Source organism: Pelodiscus sinensis, chromosome 2 (genome assembly GCF_049634645.1).
Source record: "Pelodiscus sinensis isolate JC-2024 chromosome 2, ASM4963464v1, whole genome shotgun sequence".
NCBI lineage: Eukaryota > Metazoa > Chordata > Testudines > Trionychidae > Pelodiscus > Pelodiscus sinensis.
Window position 1 is genome coordinate 251,037,873 of NC_134712.1, and position 17,652 is coordinate 251,055,524.

General features: G+C 40.4%; 1 protein-coding gene across 3 annotated transcripts in view; it reads right to left on the reverse strand.

Moving 5' to 3' along the window:
- SEC22C (SEC22 homolog C, vesicle trafficking protein) overlaps nucleotides 1-17,652 on the reverse strand; it is a 117,858-nt gene that overhangs the window by 77,022 nt on the left and 23,184 nt on the right. The window contains exons 5-7 of one of the 3 annotated variants that reach the window (XM_075922892.1): nucleotides 12,229-12,350; nucleotides 11,503-11,568; nucleotides 4,134-7,301 (exon numbers count right to left, since the gene is read on the reverse strand). In XM_075922892.1, coding sequence (XP_075779007.1) covers nucleotides 7,101-7,301; nucleotides 11,503-11,568; nucleotides 12,229-12,350 — 389 coding nt within the window. In that variant the 3' untranslated portion in view covers nucleotides 4,134-7,100. Of the gene's footprint in view, nucleotides 1-4,133; nucleotides 7,302-11,502; nucleotides 11,569-12,228; nucleotides 12,351-17,652 lie in introns of those variants that run through there. The other 2 variants (XM_075922893.1, XM_075922894.1) reach the window with 2 other exon arrangements.

Here is a 17,652-nt window from a genome sequence, read left to right on the forward strand (position 1 = left end):
TGTGGATAGTTCAGGCCTGATCCTGCCCGGGGCTCAGCAGCACACCCCACTTTCAGTCAAGTGAGTGAGAGTTGATAGAGTTCAGTACCTCCGCAGGCAGGGCTCTTCAATTGCCTGATCTAATACATATTTATAAGCACTGTTTTGCATAGCCAAACTTTTTGCATAATTGCTTTTTTTTGTACTGTTCCCTACCAGAGCCCTTGAACTAAAGGATTTTGTATGTTAATATATTTCATTGTATAACGAATGAATATGTCTCAGCCACTCTTTTTATACTTGTGCCATGCTATGGTGCCTACTGCTTTACATTTTAATAGTCATTATTTCAACCCTTCTATCTTGCTTGCTCCTTCTCACCTCCTCTCATACAGAATGACTAATTCTAGCAAGTGTAATTAAATATGGTCCTGTGCTCTGATTACCTTTTATTCTTAGTAGTAGCAAAAACAAAAAAATAAAAAAAAATTAGGGTTTTAACCATTTAAGTATTCAAAATTGAGTTTCAAGTGTCCTAAACTAGCATCCCTGAAAGGCAATTTTTTAAAGACAGGATTTAAATGGTGAAAATTAAAGGCATGGCAAACTCAGCTGGAAATATCTGCACACTCCAGCACTTTAAATTAGAATTTCAGCAAGGCTGGCTCAGCCCTTCAACCCTCCAAGGTAGATGCGCTAGGCCTTTCTAGATGTAATCAAAGATAAAGCTAGAGAGTTGAAATTGCCCTTTCAACGCATTTATGGGTATAAGAATGGCCATACTGGATCAGACCAAAGGTCCATCTAGTCCAGTATCCCATCTGCTGACAGTGGCCAATATCGGGTATCTCAGAGGGAATGAACAGACCAGGTAACCATCAAGTGATCCATGTCCCTTCACCCATTCCCAGCTTCTGACAAACCAAGGCTAGGGACACCATGTCCTGCCTAATAGCCGTTGATGGACATATCCTCCTTCAACTTACCTGGTTTTTTTTTCTCTGTTATAGTTGTGGCCTTCACAACACCCTCTGGCAAAGAGTTCCACAGGCTGACTGTGCATTGTATGAATAAATAGTTTTTGTTTTCACTCTGCTACCTATTAATTTCATTTCATGACCTCTAGTTCTTGTGTTATGAGAAGTAGTAACACCTCCTCACTTGTTTTCGCCACACCTGTCTTGATTTTATAGGCCTCTCATCTCTCTTAATTGTCCCTTTTCACCTTGGAAAAATCCCAGTCTTATTAATCTCTCCTCATATGAAAGCCATTCCATATCCCTCGTCATTTTTGTTGTGCTTTTCTGACTCTTTTCCCAATTCCAAAATATATTTTGAGAAGGGGCAACCACATCTGCACACAGTATTCGATGTGTGAGTGTACCATGAATTCATATACAGAGACAATATACTTTCTGTCTCATGACTATCCCTTCTTAATGATTCCCGACATGGTTTGCTTTTTTGACTGCTGCTGCATACTGACATGGATGTTTTCAGACAACTATCCACAATGACTCCAAAGTCTCTTTCCTGAGTTGTAACAGCTAATTAATGTAATGTTTTCCAGTGTGCATTGCTGCATTTATGAACACTGAATTTCGTCTGCCATTTTGTTACCTAGTCACCCACATCAAGCTGGACCATGTTTACGCTAGGAAAAAGGTAGATTTCTAATGCACATTAACATCCTGGAGGACAAAACATCCTGGAGTACAAAAAGCAGTTGTAGTTTTAACGACTGTTAGCTGATCACAGAAAATGCTGTCAGGGCACTTTGGATTTACTTTGACCATCTAAAGGTTATTAAACTGACAACTTCCCTTGTGTACCCTAAGGCTGTGGGGTTTAAACACCTTTTCTCCTAGTGAGAAAAACTAGGTATGGAATTTTAGAAAGCACCTTATGTTTACATATTGGAAAATGAGCACAAGACTCAGTAATTTAGCCCTATCACCTTTGAATTTCGATCTCTGCACCTAAGTAAACCTAGGTTAATATAATTAAAGGGACTGAAGAGAGGAGTGTAGGATAAAAAGGTAACAGGAGAGTGCAAAAAGTGCAAGTTACATGTACACCTTTGGCTTATACATCACTCCAGCTCCCTTATACAATCACCAAGTGGGTTTGAAAGGAGCCTGAATTGCCTTTTCACCTCGTACATTGATTTTCATTTTTATGGGCACATCTTTTTCCCAAAAAACGTATTTTTTGTTTATCTTCTTTGTCTGGACTTGAACAATTCCACTGAACTTTGTCTTTTTTTAAAAAAAAAAAAACTTGTTTTGATGATGCTGACCTTCATTAAAGATTAGCTGCTGCCCTGCTCCATGGATACAGCCCCAATTAGTTGTTTTGGGTCCTAAAAGAATAGGTTGGAAGACCAGCTATGTTGTTAAGTGCTTTGTACAGTCCAATTTTAAAATAGCCCCAGGACTGAGCATCCATCACTTTGAAAGGCAGCTTTTAGAGGCAGTAACATACCACTGAAGCAGCTTATCATGGACTACAAGCAGACATCTCTTCATTAAAAACAGAGAGCCTATGCAGTCCAGTGAGTATTAGGGCAACATTTGAACAGATAGATATTCAATACACTCAGATTCTCGCTTCTTTAAGTTATTCTCAAAATCATTTTCAGCCCTCATGACAAGAGTTTGGTATGGATATTTATAGTTTACAATGCAATATGAAAAGCTTGTTTATCCTGTTTCTGATGTGTTTCACTAACAAGTTATAAATGAACACAGTCATTATAAAAAGTCATTTATTTTTTACCCTACTCATTAGATATGTACATATATACACACACACATGCAAAAATGACTTTACATACATATACACAGGTTCAATTGTTAATGCAGTGCAAATTTTTTTTTTTAAAAGGTACCAGCCAGACTTTCAAGAAACCTTACCAGATCTTTGGTTTAAAAAGGCCAGGGGAGAATAGGTCAAATTTCATAAATTGCCTAGGCACCTTTAAATATTTTAACTGCAAGAAGGTTTACTCTTCACCTGTTTTCTTTTGTTGTATTTCTAGACAAACAACTGTTTCTAAGGGACTTAATGTGAAAACGAAAAGTATGAATTGTGTGGATAAACAGGCAAGCTATTTTAAATGGCCCAAGGTTCTGACAAAAAATTGATTCTTTTAAAAAAAGAGTTAATTCAATATAAGCATAATCTTAGCATTCCAATGCAGATTTTCTATTCTCAAGTGGTAAGACACTCATTTTACTAAATCCTGAAGGACATATATCAATGTAAACTATGCTATCCCTTTTCCTGTTTTAGCAAAAGAATGTTTAGACATATTATACCCATATTGTACATAAAGAAAATGTGCCAAGAAGCCAGTGTACCCTCTTACAGGAAAATAGAACCAGGACAGTGAACATTTAACGTGAACTCTTAGTCCATGAATCACAATCCAACCTGGAAGAAGTGTTCAGATCTTAATGGACACACATTGCTACATGAATGTTCCCTAATATGGATTTTGTAGGCAGGTTTACCCGTATTACAGAATCAAGTCTCGCTGCAAATGGTTCCCCGCCAATCCTACTTAATTCGTATCAAATCTCTACTAGGTGTTTGCCCGTTCACCAGACAGTATCCAGTGAGGCAGTAAAATGTTGTAGAGAGATTTTGATATATTGTTTTCCTAGAGAATCTTGGCTAGAAAGATCCCTCAGTAGGTGAATCCAATGATGTGTTTCATTATGCTTAAAACCCAGCATCTCGGAGGGTACGTACTAACTAGCCCTCCCACCCCTTGTAACATCTTGGCTACACTCCATTTTCTGTGTGCCAGGTGGACCAGAGAGAGGGTACGTCTAAACTACATGCCTCTGTCGGCAGAGGCATGTAGATTTGTTTTTTTGGCAAAGGCAAATGAAGCCGCGATTTAAATGATCGCGGCTTCATTTACATTTACATGGCTGCTGCGCTGAGCCGACAAACAGCCGATCAGCTGTTTGTCGGCTCGCGCGCTAGTCTGGACGTTCCCCCTGTCGACATCAAAGCCCTTTGTCGGCAGCCCCAGTAAACCTCATTCCACGAGGAATAACGGGGCTGCCGACAAAGGGCTTTGATGTCGGCAGGGGAGCGTCCAGACTAGCGCGCGAGCCGACAAACAGCTGATCAGCTGTTTGTCGGCTCAGCGTGGCAGCCATGTAAATGTAAATGAAACCACGATCATTTAAATCACGGCTTCATTTGCCTTTGCCTATGTGTCTAATCTACATGCCTCTGCCGACAGAGGCATGTAGTCTAGACACAGCCCTAGTGTGGGTATGTCCACCTTCTGCTGCAATTCACATCAGACAGAAGTGTTCATATATCTAGATGTTCTAGATACCCAAGTCTATGCAAGACTAGCTTTACTCAACTACATTTCATGGACAAGTACAACACTACCAGGATCACGGCCCATGGGGGACACAGAGATCAGATTTTCTCATTAAAATTTTTCCCCACTATGTTTTGTCCATGTACGAAGTAAAGCTCCTACCCCTTTTCCTAGCAGAAATAGCCTTCCCTATGTAAGTCGATGCACTGCCAACTGGTAGAAAATGGTCTCCAGATGTCTAGCCAGAACTATGACCATCCTGTCCTGTAACCTCAGCAAGGCATTAGAGTTTAGAATGGAAATTTACAAAGCAGATTATTAAAAAAACAACTTTTACTCTTGAGCCATCTTCATAGCTTGTTTTCCTATGAGCACAACACGTTACAAGTACTATTAAGCTGAATGCTAAGAAAGGTTTCCTGAAAGAACTGGATTTTTGCTCTGATGACCATTCAGCAGAAGTACAGGATGAACTTTGGTTCAGTGCAGAACCAGACCTTCAGCTGAAGCTCAGCAACATCTCACCTGACACAAAGCAACCTTGATCTGTGAAGCAAAAATACCCTTCAATTAATGGTACTTCTGTGTTTTTAAATCAGAGAAAATTTAAATTAAGAGCTAATCAAAATATTTTAAAATGTTGCCAAAGTTTCAGTAAAGATCTTTGGCTGACGTTCAACAATAATTCAGATAAGAATGAGGAAAAACTTTGAATTTAGATACATTAAAAAGCCAAGCCCTGACACAGCTTAGCAGCATGCAGAGACACGTCAGCATGCCATTTGACACTGAATTACTCCCTTGTAATTGAAGTAATATAAAAAAGACCAACTACTGCTGCTTCATTGTGCTTTTTGATTTGATGATGAAGGCCTTGACATGTTTAAAAGGGAGGTTACAATTTTATGCTTCCTTAGGCATTTATTTTACTATGAGTCCAGAAATACCAAAAACCAATTAAGGCCTAAAATTAATGGACACACAAAAAAAAGGAGAAATTTCAAACCTCAAATTTTTAAGCCAGTGGCATGTTAACCATGAAGTCTGGAACCTGCTGCGTTGGCCTACTCCACACAGTTTAATAGCTCTTAGGAGCAAGCAGTTTTTTCTGACCTAAACCTAAATGCTCCTTTTCCTCAGTTTCATTCTATTAGGGCTTGTTAGTAGCTCAGGGAGGCAAAACTTTCTCTCTCATCTGACCTGGTATCTGAAGAGCAAACATCCAGAAAGGTTGATCTCTCTAGTTATTCTAAGACTGAAGAAGGTACCTCTACAATATTACACTAAAAGCTTCCTGCAATGTCTCAGTCTCTTGATTCTCTGTTCACACGCCAAAGAGAGCTTCATCAAAACATTAGACATTCATACACAATTTACCAAAAAAGTATCAAAAACATCCATCTACATTTTAAGTGCCAATGCATACTTCAGCACCTGAAATACCAAAATATGCAGAGCAGCAAAAGGTGGAAAAATCAGTTCCTAATGATTCTATTCAAAAGTGCATGCTCATAAATTAACCTTAGCATAAGAGCTTAAATGTAAAGAGAACCTGCTCTTGCTTTCCAGGATAGGGAATGGATTTCTAATTGCTAATCATGCATCTTTTGAAAGGTGGGGAAGAGGGGGAAACCACTGAGTTGCCACAAAATACATCTTCCATGCTTGGTTATCTATATCAACCAAACATACAGCTGCCCCTCCAAACAGTGTGAGTTTCAAACAGAAAAATAGAGGCCACCTGGGAAGAAAAGTCTGTTGTGTTTTCTTGTTTTGGTTTATGCAGCTTCAAACTTACTGACAACTTCCAAATGAGCTCACACCTTACCAACAATTAAGATGTACAGTTTACTCAAGACATTTTGTGTCCTTTATGGTTTTTTAAAGGGCGCCTGCCCTTTTTCCTTTCCTTTGTACCAGAAGGTCTCAAACTTCTTTGCACCACCACTTCGTTCTGACAACAAAAGTTACTACATGACCCCTGGGGGAGGGGGGAAGGGGCCTGAAGCCTGAGCTCGCTCAAGCCCCACTGCTATGAATGGGGAGGGGGGCCAAAGACTGAGCCAGGAGATGAGGCTTAGGCTTCAGATCCTGACCACAGCAAGTTTAAGCCAACCTTTGTGACCCCATTAAAATGGGGTTGCGACCCACTTTGGGGTCCCAACCCACAGTTTGAGAACAGCTGCTTTAGATCCTTATGCTTTTAAGTCACTTTAGTAGGATAACCTTGAAAATCCCACAAAACGTTTCTTCCACCAACTACTGACTATGCTAATTATGGCAAACGCCTCCTCAGCTTACATCTGTCAAGCAACTTGATATCTATAGATGAAAGTACTAAGTATTGTATTACCCACAATTTTAATCAGTCTTGGTTTTAACGTATAATTTCAATATATTCTGCCATGGGAGTTTGAAGTGTTACAAAGCAAATGAGACATGAAAAGAGACTGACTGTTTGGTATTAGTCAAGGAGTACACTACAGAGATTGAGTACTGAAGATTTCCAATGGCAGCAAGAAACTCCAACCATTACAAATGCTTGCAAAGTCTACAAAGCACAGTTGAACTACACACAACTAACTAATCTCTCAAATGTCCGATACCAGTTATAGGAACATAGTTTATGTCAAGTTGTTTTGTTTCAAAATCTCTCCCTTGTGATAATTATCACAGCACGTTTTAAAAATATTCCCCCAAACTATTTTTGGCCAGTGTGAGCAAATACAAGAGTTTTTAAAATGCGAAGTAATAAATCCCAAGTTTGTTTTCAGACTCCAAAATCGGACTGTTTCTCCATGAGTTGCCTTGTCAGTATCTGGTATGAAGAAAGAGAAGCCACTCCTATGTGAAAGAGTATTTGCCAGATGTTCCTTAATCCATACAAGTAAATGTTGCATAAACAAATGGAGAAAATCAACACAAACGCCTTCATCTTCTTTGCTGAACTGTGGAACAGGAACAAACAACACTGGAACAGCACCAGAAAGACAACATTAGCAACATCAAACTGAATATACAGACAAGGCTCACAGCTTACAATTGCTGGCATTTCGAGATGCACCTGTCACTAGCACACATACGAGATGCTTACAGCTCTTCAAGTTATTGATTAGGATACCATCCATTCCACAGAAATGAACTGGTAGCGCCCAGATCCCACTGAACAAATCCATGAGAAAAGAAGCCCAGCTGCACAACTGGCACCCTTGTTGGTAATCTCAAAAGGATCATCAAGTATTAAACAAGTCTGAAAGATGGCCTGCATTCCAAGACTCAGATTTGATCATGGGCGGTTGGTGAAGGCAGGATTAGGCGAGGCAAGCCCCGAACCCTGCCCTGCCCTTTCTGCTAGGCCCTGTCCCTTTCCCGCCCCCAGGAAGCTGGGTGACATGCCACACACATGCTCCCCCCTTCCAACCATAGGGACAGGCGGGAGAGGTGAGCGCCTGTTGCAGCCTCTCCAGTCCCGGAGGAAGATGCACTGTGCTGCACAGCCCAGCCTTGTGGGAGGGAAGAGGCAGGAAATGCTATGCCACACAGCATGGCTCCAGCCTCCCAGCCGCAGAGCGCCAGGAGAGTGCGCCACACTGCTCACCCTCTCCAGCAGCAGGAGGGCGAGTGCTGGGGGCAGCAACACTCCACCCCCAGAACGCCTATAGCAGGCTTTCTGGAGACAGAGTGTGGGCAGGGCTATACCTGCCTGTATGGGAAGTGAGAGCCTTCTCCCGCCTTACATACCCAATGCCCATGGATGTGATCCTTATAGGTTACGGCTGAAGCTCAACAACCTGAAGGTATGAGGTAATCCTATACTCTCTTCTGTCGTACTTCTGGGCATAATTAAAAGGGCTAAATAAGCCATCTCAGTATCCCAGGACTCACTTAAAATATTAGAATATATACAGTCCACTGGTTCAGTGTGTTTTAAGTGTCCTCCTATAGTAGCTAGTCCATTTAACCAGGTGACTGTGTACTAGACACGCCAGCTAAGGGAGATCCTTGTTTATATCAAGCAGTCAAGACTCACACTGTAGCACCAGAGACCCTGTGTTCAAACCCTGTTGGGGAAACCAGTGGGATAATTATCTATAGACAGCACTTTGCAATGACTGTGGTTACTTCATGATGCTGTCCTGCCATAATCTAACAGGGCAAAGAGCCCAAACATGTTTGTTAGCATTTTCCACTCCCAGGTGAGAAGTTGGGAAAGTCAAGAAAGAGCTACTCCAGGTACAAAGGAGAACCTGACAGATATAATGTTTTAGGAGCAGATCACAGTACCTCACTAAAAGGTATCTACTATGTGAAATACTGGCCCCAAAATAGTATTAGTTACATGATGACTTCTCTCAGGCTACGTCTATACTGTGGGTTTTTTGCAGAAGAGGAAATGCAAATGGAAAGCTCATTTGCATATCTCACTCTCATTTGCATATGTTCTTCCAGTCCTTTTTGCGGAAGAGGTTTTTGCAATAAAAAGCCCTGTGTAGAAGGGGCCATTTGTGGGGAAAAAAATCCTTTTGTTCAAGATCCCATATTCCTCAAAAAAATGAGGTTTACAAAGGGATCTTGCGCAAAAGGTTTTTTTCCCGACAAATGGCCCCATCTACACAGGGCTTTTTATTGCAAAAACCTCTTCCGCAAAAAGGATCGGAAGATATGCAAATGTGAGCATATGGTATGCAAATGAGTGCTCCATTTGCATTTCCTCTTCTGCAAAAAACCCACCGTGTAGACATAGCCTCAGTGTATGTATACATACCACCACGGGGCAGGTCAGACTTCTGGATCTACAAGCATCAGACTCTACTGCCTAAGCTAAGAGACCCAGGCCCTGTTGTCTGAAAGCCAGTAAGAGAGCCAAACCTCTAAGTGGTCCATCCATTAAAATAGGCAGAGAACCTCTGTAAACATGGGTTACACACGTACCAGAGTGAGGAGATGGGTCACCTTAACTGCCTCCCCCTTGTTTTGGCAGAAAAATCCAATGAATTTAAAGGGCAATAAACTTCAGTTACAACCCAGCTAGAAGCCATGTGGGGCAGTGAAAGTCTGAATATAAAATATAGTCTCCTCTCTGCCGAGTTTCCGGACAAATATAAATCAGAGTTTCATTATCAGTCTAGGAGGGTAACCTAACATGGCAAATAGTTTTCTAAATATTTCTGGCATATTAAATCACCACAATGAAACACAAAGTGATACTTCATTGATGTATGCTTTTCAATTTGTTTTTTGAAAGAGGCCTGGAGTTGTATTTACACTTAGAATTCCATCTTTATACCAGTTACAAACACTTTGATGCAATTCCGCTATTTACAATTAGTCAGGTTTACAGAGGGCAATAATGCACAAACCTGTACTCAAGATCTCAGCTCCTGTATGACACTATACTTCATCCCTCCTGGAAAGCAGTCATTTCTGTGCTCATTAATCATAGAGCTCCATTTGGCATTTTGCAGCACTGTGTCAAGTGTGTAATTGCTATGTAACAAGGGTCAAATTCTGCCCTCAAATTTGTGCTACTTTGCTTAAATCAGTGGAATAGATTGGCGGTTGTAACAGAACACAACTTTTCATTGAGCCTTAGCTCATGCAAAAATCAATGTGACATTTTGTACACAATGAATATATTAGCTCTTTCCACTAGAGATTAGATAGTGTGACCAAAATAACTCACTCATTTGAAGAAAGGCTGAGCTGGTCAAACAGCAAGATTTGTAAACATTTAATATTTTAAATGTTAATTTGTTATAGTCTAGAATGTAACATTTTAGCAACGAGCATTAAGTAATGATATGTATAGCGTAAATTACAAATCGTCGTGTCTGTTTATACCAGAGCTGGTCCATGGTAAAGATGTAAAAGATTACCTGGTAATGAGTTATTTGGCCAGCTGGAGCAACCTCACCCCCCACCCCACCTGCAGACCCCAGTTAAACTATTACAATTATATTGTGTAACTGGTTAACTTTTTAAGGAGCATTTACATCTCGAGTGCATGGGGAATATCAAATTGTAGTAACGTATTTTTGTATTTCACTGAATACCAGATCAGGGTAACTTACACATCAGCAGTGTTCCCTCACAGATACAGCATCACAGGTGATTAATCAACCCCACCCAGACAGAGACTCAGGGTTCCATGCATAGAGCTGACTGCCTGGGTGGGGCTGTGCTGCCCCACAGCTTAGAGAGAACACAGGGCATCAGGTGTGAATGGTAAAGTAATTTAAGTTACACCCCTGACATCAACAATGCCTTTTGCTGACTGAACACAAATCAGTTGCAACACGACTACAAGGCAAAAGGATCTTCGTATATGACCTCAGGATTGTTTACTGGCAGAAACAGAGATGAGATTCTGAATACTAGAGCAGTAGTCAAATATACAATAAGTGACAAAACAGCTATTTTATGAAGTAAACAGATCTTCATAATTGTTGTTTTACAGATAGACAGATCGAGGCTGAGAAGTAAAGAAATGTATTCAAGGCTGCATTAAGTCAATGGCAGAGTTAGAATAAAACTTAGCAGGCCATGACTGTCTCAGATTCACAATGAACTGTGGTGACTTATTATGCATTATGGTAGCAACCACTAAGGGAAAAAAACAAGGTTTGTGCTATAGTATTTTAAGGACTGTGTTCACAAAGTGTTTAAGTGTGAAAGTTTTAAACTAATTAATATAATTAAAGTTATGACTAAAGAGTTTTGCCATTTATATGACCCCTCTTTAAGCGGTTCAAGAAAAGACTGCAGTGCTAAAATAGCACAAAGTGTATCTATTCCTGCTTTGGGGAGTTTTTGTTTAACTAGTGCTTCATGTGGGGGCTAATTCAAATCAGAACAGTTCTTGTCATATCTGTAAAATGAAGGGGATAGATAAACCTACAGCAAAGGGATTGAGAAGAGCGATCAGCCAACAGGTGCATAATATGTCGGAAATGTGACGCCTTCATTTGTAGGCTGCATCTGTCCCATGGCCAATTTTTGTTTGTGTGATGTGCACATCCAACACACAGAATTTCACCCAGTGAATAGACCAAGTGCTTCAAAGTCTCCTATTCTACTCACAGGTTATACTCAACAAATGTTTGTTGGATTCAGGGCAGTAAATAAAAAATGCAGGAAGAGCAAAAGAGCACAACAGCTAAAACTTAACATACCTGAAAAATGCAGGCTAGAAAAGAAAGGAGAAATGCTATTACATTTCCAACTCCCTCGTGGTCTTCCTGTTTGGGGAAGATGACAAAAGTTACTGAGTTTTAGTTGATGCAAAGTGCTGCTTAACATTTTATATAGATACATTCTATGGAAGTGCTTATTCTCATTTTACTTTTGTACTATCACCATCTCAGAATATAAAAATCAGACTGGAGTTAATCAATTTTCATTGAACTAAACACTGGAAACTGACATGTATGTATCAATTTATGTACAAAATAAAACTGTGAAACACTAAATAAGTTTAGTTGTTTCTAAAAAGGTACTTTATGCTGATTCCACTATACATTTTCTACATGATGTAAAAATGCTCCAGCCAAAGAAACACATGCAATTTTTCAAAAGACATTTTGAAGTGGGAAGATACATCCACATAAAATCCATCCAGAATGTCAAAAATAATATTCTCCTCTACCTTTCAAATTAACATCACCATTCCAATCCCTCCAGTGGAAAAAAAGATTTTGCAAAATGCCCTAAAGCTCTGACATATCCAAGTACACGAAGTATAGTCATTCATCTGAATAAAGCTCTCTGGATAAACAAAGCATAACTTGAAATGTGATGGTGTGCAATAGCCATCTATCTACCTGTGATCTGATAGCTCTGTCAGTCTAATCCTCCTCTCCCTGACCTATGCTACAACTACGAAGTCAATAAAAGGTTACCTGAAAAGAATACTCTGCTAGATGAACTCCACGAATGAGGTTCAAGGCTCCACACATGATGTTGAGAACAAGAGACAAAATCCCCAAGGGAGTTACAGGTTGCATTCTGTAGGAAGGGACTTCTGACCATTTAGAGAGAGAGAGAGAGAGAGAATTGAACATTAATTCCAATTACTTCATTGCTTTTTCGTAAGGCAACTCAAATTCAATCTAATTGTGGGAAGCAGATATTCAAGGCCTTGAGTGACCTGTGGCAAGATGGACTTTACTTTTTTGTAGCAACATGCCCATTGTTTCTGTTGCAGTCCATTACCAGGTACCCTGAGAATTCAGAAATTCTACAGCAGCTAAAAGTGAAGTGACTTGACTTAGTGGACTGGATGATATGATCAGTCCATTATCATTACAAATTTGGATCTCAAGTGTCACTTACTTTATGCCACACCTAAGTTTTCAACTGTCAGCATGCTATAGATTTTTGTATTGAAGACACTTCACTTCCTTGTCAGAAGGAAAGCCGGCGGTTTTGGCATCCAGAAATTATGGGAGGTAGCTTACAGGTGACATTCAAGAGGCAGTGACCACTTTTGGCACTGGGGAGAGGAAGTAGCTCTTCTTTGAGGTCAGAGATAACTTTAACATAGGGATGGAAAAGGGCTTTAACTCTAAGGGTACATCTACACTACAAAAGGAGTCTTTTGGCAGAGTGCAGTACACATAGATGCATAGGTCTTCCAGAGGGGGTACCAACAGCAGCACAGATGTGGTCTCTACCAGCCCAAGCTGGGCCTCCCATCTATATGGCTATTTTGAGCAGCATAGCAGCCTGCCATGGAGTTCTTCCACACTGCAGGGAAACGCTGCAATATCAAGGAGGCTCTAGTAGCTCCCTGCTGTTGAAGACCTTCCTTTCAAGAGAGAAAGGCAGCAGCAGAAGGGAAGCAGCTGTAGCAGGGGAGAAGGAAACAAGGAAAAAGCTCAGCTTCTCTTCCCGGTCCTCGCTTCTAGAACACTTCCTCCTCGCAGTGGAAAGCTCTGGCAGCAGGGAACATCTGAGGCCTTTCCACACTGCCTGCCCCCCGCCAAAGACTTTCACTCCAATGAAAAGCACACTGTCTGCACTGCATAGCTACACTGAAAGCAATGTGATGTGTATACAAAACCTGACCTCAGCAAATGCTTGACAACAATTGCAGGGTTGGTACTCATAACAATGATGGTTTAAGCATCTTATCAGCCAACGTTAAGCTGCCATTGGTCTTCAGAAGGAATTCCAGCATTGAGGTGAGTAGGCTATTTCACATCTCAGATACTGAGTTCCAATTCTCTCTTACACCAACATCCACAAGATGCAAGAAAGAACAGAGTGATCATTAAGAAGTCTCCCAAGATCTAAAGATGTTCTGGCCTCAGCCCAAAGGTGGCCAGAAGCTGGCTGTTATCCCCAAGCCATGTTGAGCTCTGCTATGCTACAATGTACCCTCCCCAACCATTCACAACCACTCATGCCTGGAGAAGGGTAGGGGACAGAGACAGCTGGCACAGAAAGTAACTCCACTAGATTTTATGTCAGCTGAGAATTCCTGTCTACCAAGTCAGGTATCAGTTTAGCAATCGCAGTTGGATTCCAGCATCTTTGCATTGATAAAGTAGCAAAGAGCCTGCAAGCAGGGAAGATAACATGGCCCATCATTTTATGCTCACTGCAGCTCAGCTTCATGAACACTAGACAAAGTTTTATGGACAGGACATTTTGGGGTCGTGGGCTGCACACAAGCGAAAAGCAAAAAAACACCCCACAACCCTCAAACCCTCACTGACATGGCCCCTGACTGAGAAGGAAAAACACTCCCCACATTCTCCTCACACACCAGAGTGTAGGAGGACCAGGTCTAGACAAGCCAGGGGTCATCTCCATCCTCCAAGTGTTAGGTTCCCCTCCCCTGGTATAAGGGCTAGAAACGGATGGAATCACATTTTATAGCTTTAAAAAAAAAAAAAAAATCACAAAAAACCACAGAATACCCAATTTACATATTTAAGCATAATATACTGTAAGGCGATCTACACAAAAACAGTAAGTTTAAATTTGTTAATATCAGACTTAAACACACAAGCAAGGACAGCCTTCAGAGGCAACAATTCCTTTACTGGAAGGGCCTCAGAACTAGAAGTGATCTTACTCCACCCCAAAAAAAATATACATTAGTAACAATATAGGGATGCAAACCAGGATTAGTATTTGTATGATTTGGAGACAACGTTAATCCAGTCATCTCAAAATGCAGTACAAATATTACACCTCCCCAGCACAGGGGTTCCCCTATAGGATCAATGCGTCTCACAGCATTTCATTCTATGGTGAAATGCAGCTTACTGCTGAGCTGAAATTCAGCACTCTTTAATACAGTGATACTAAACAGTTTAAAGTCGAGATTTCACCCACTTATTTTATTAAAATAAAAGGTCTCATCCTACAAACTCAGATTTTCTTGACAATGGAGGTTTACAGCAAGCTTTAATGTTATTTAACTACAGGGTTGAGAATTAGTGCTAATCTATGTAATTAACTCATCTAGCACCTCTACCCACACCTGCTTTTATCTCAGACTCTGCTGTGGCAGCAGCCACGTTAATCTTGTGCAATATGCCAGAATCATGCAACATTACTATACGCAAGTTCCCACTGAATCAATGGTGCAGATCTCAGTCATTTAAATATGATTTTGCATAAGAAAAAACGGCAATTAAATTTAATTTGTAAGTGACTCATTGAACAGTAGTTACTCCAATAAGCAGCATCAGAACATTTTGTTTTCTCAATGGATTTGGGCAATGTTCTGTACATTACCCCTGATGGATTAAATTTTACTAAAATCAGTAATTGCACATATTCCTTCCCCTCACAATATTGCTGAAAAGAGCATTGTTTCTCCCTACCCCATCTAGCTATCCCACGCTCAAAAATTGCCAAGTTCATTCATGTCAACAATATGTGCCTCTGCAGTCACACTCCTTTGATATACCTGAAAATGTATCCGAACCACAGATGTGACAGTCTCTCATAGCTGCCATCGGTGGCATCTGTTACCAAGTGTAAGTAAAAGTATGTTTTTGAGTGTTTTCCACTTATATCTTTAGAGCAACAAAAATGATTAAAGGTCTAAAAAAACATGACCTATGAGGGAAGACTGAAAGAATTGGGCTGGTTTAATTTAGAAAAGAGAAGACTGAGATGGGATATGATAGCAGTTTTCAAGTATCTAAAAGGGTGTTACAAGGAGGAGGGAGAAAAAAAATTGTTCTCCTTGGCCTCTAATGATAGGACAAGAAGCAATGGGCTTAAATTGCAGCAAGCGAGGTTTAGGTTAGTCATTAGGAAAAACTTCCTGTCAGGGTGGTTAAACACTGGAATAAATTGCCTAAGGAGGTTGTGGAATCTCCATCACTGGAGATATTTAAGAGCAGGTTAGACAGACATCTAACAGGGATGATCTAGATGGTGCTTGGTCTTGCATGAGGGCAAGGGACTGGACTTGATGACTTCTCAAGGTTCCTTCCAGTTCTATGGTTCTATAATCATACATTATAGTATAGTTCTCCATGGTCAGCAAATAAAGCGTGATTCATACCGTGTCTAGCTAGGCTTCACATTGGATAGAATTGTCACATCATGATTCATGACCATATATTAAGACAGTGACTATGGTCAAAATATGCAATAACCTGCTCAGAAGATAGGCCACAACAAAATGAGGCCCCAAAACCCAAACATTACACACTTCAGTCTTGGCACTGTTATTCAGTGGCAAAATAGTGCACTCCAGTATGGCCTCGCGTATCTCACACAAAGTGACTGATATACAACTTAATCCACCATGCATATTATTTCAGGAACACTCCTTTACCATGGTTACTGGTTCTCTGCAATATAGCTTTACTCAGTGTTTGCAGAGAGAAACTTAGCAAAGCTCATGATGACACTGCAAGATACGCCACATTTACCTTTAATGCTTGTTTACTACATCACACAATCATCTGCCCTCATGTCACACACTGTAGGTAAGTGATAGAAATGTAGCCGTGTTAGTCTGGGGTAGCTGAAGCAAAATGCAGGACAATGTAGCACTTTAAAGACTAACAAGATGGTTTATTAGATGATGAGCTTTCGTGGGCCAGACCCACTTCCTCAGATCAAATAGTGGAGGAAAATAGTCACAACCATATATACCAAAGGATACAATTTAAAAAAATGAACACATATGAAAAGGACAAATCACATTTCAGAACAGGAGGGGGATGCAGGGGGGGGGGGGGAGGAAGGAAGGTAAGTGTCTGTGAATTGATGATATTAGAGGTGGGGAGAGTGGGATGTTTGTGAGTTAATGGTATTAGAGGTGATAATTGGGGAAGCTATCTTGATAATGGGAAGTAAGCATATCACCAGCTTCCAGTCCGCAGTAAGAAACTATGACAGCAACATACTAAGACTTGAATATGATGAAGAATCTAGTTTGGAAATTTTACAAGTTAGAAGATCTATCCAGGAGGCAATAAGTGTTAATATCATGGGAGAAAGAATGAAGATTGCTATGCCTGGTCATGTGGGGTGCATTTCTGACAGGGAATTTATCTTTATATTCTAAGTTTTCATTTTATTTCTATATTAAGTCTGTGGAATTACCCACTTACGAAAGTTGTACCACTTATTCACATATTAAGAGAATCAATCACACCAGTATACTGGTATAAGGGTGCTTATAACCACAACCACATTAAGGGGAGTACTGATGTAGCTATGTTAGTGGAACGTTGGGGGTGGGCGGTCACACCCATAACAGAAATAGTTAAGTTGGTACATAAATTGTATGGACCCAACTTTAGGGATCTGAGTAGGTTCCATGCTTATTAGCATCAGTTAGTGCATTTCTCCGGCAGGGGGGGTGATATAATCCTGCAAATCAGTTAACTAAGCAATGGGTAGAAAATTCACTTAAGATTTTTCCAAACTGGTTCCCTCAGCCTATTTAAGTGGAGACAGAATAGAATGTGCAGCAAACAATAATGTCTATTTCCTCAGGGTATTGTACAATAGGTGGCTGCCAAGGAACCAAGCAGAGAACTAAGGCTGACAGTGCATTGATTTGGAGTTCTATCTTTAGCGGTATGAAATTAAGACTCAGGCATTTCCATTTAAAATTTTAAGCCTGCAAATCATTTATATTAAGATCTCATCTTAAGAAAACACAATGATGGTTTAAATAGAGCCTGTAACGCTCTTCAGGAGACTACAGATATTCATACAGGAGAACAAAATGCTGCATAGCTTATTAGCATGTTTACCAGACAATTAGAGCAAGATGTTTTTCCATTTCATAAGTATTATTTCTATATCTGTCTAAAATGGAAATGTTCTCTCCTTTC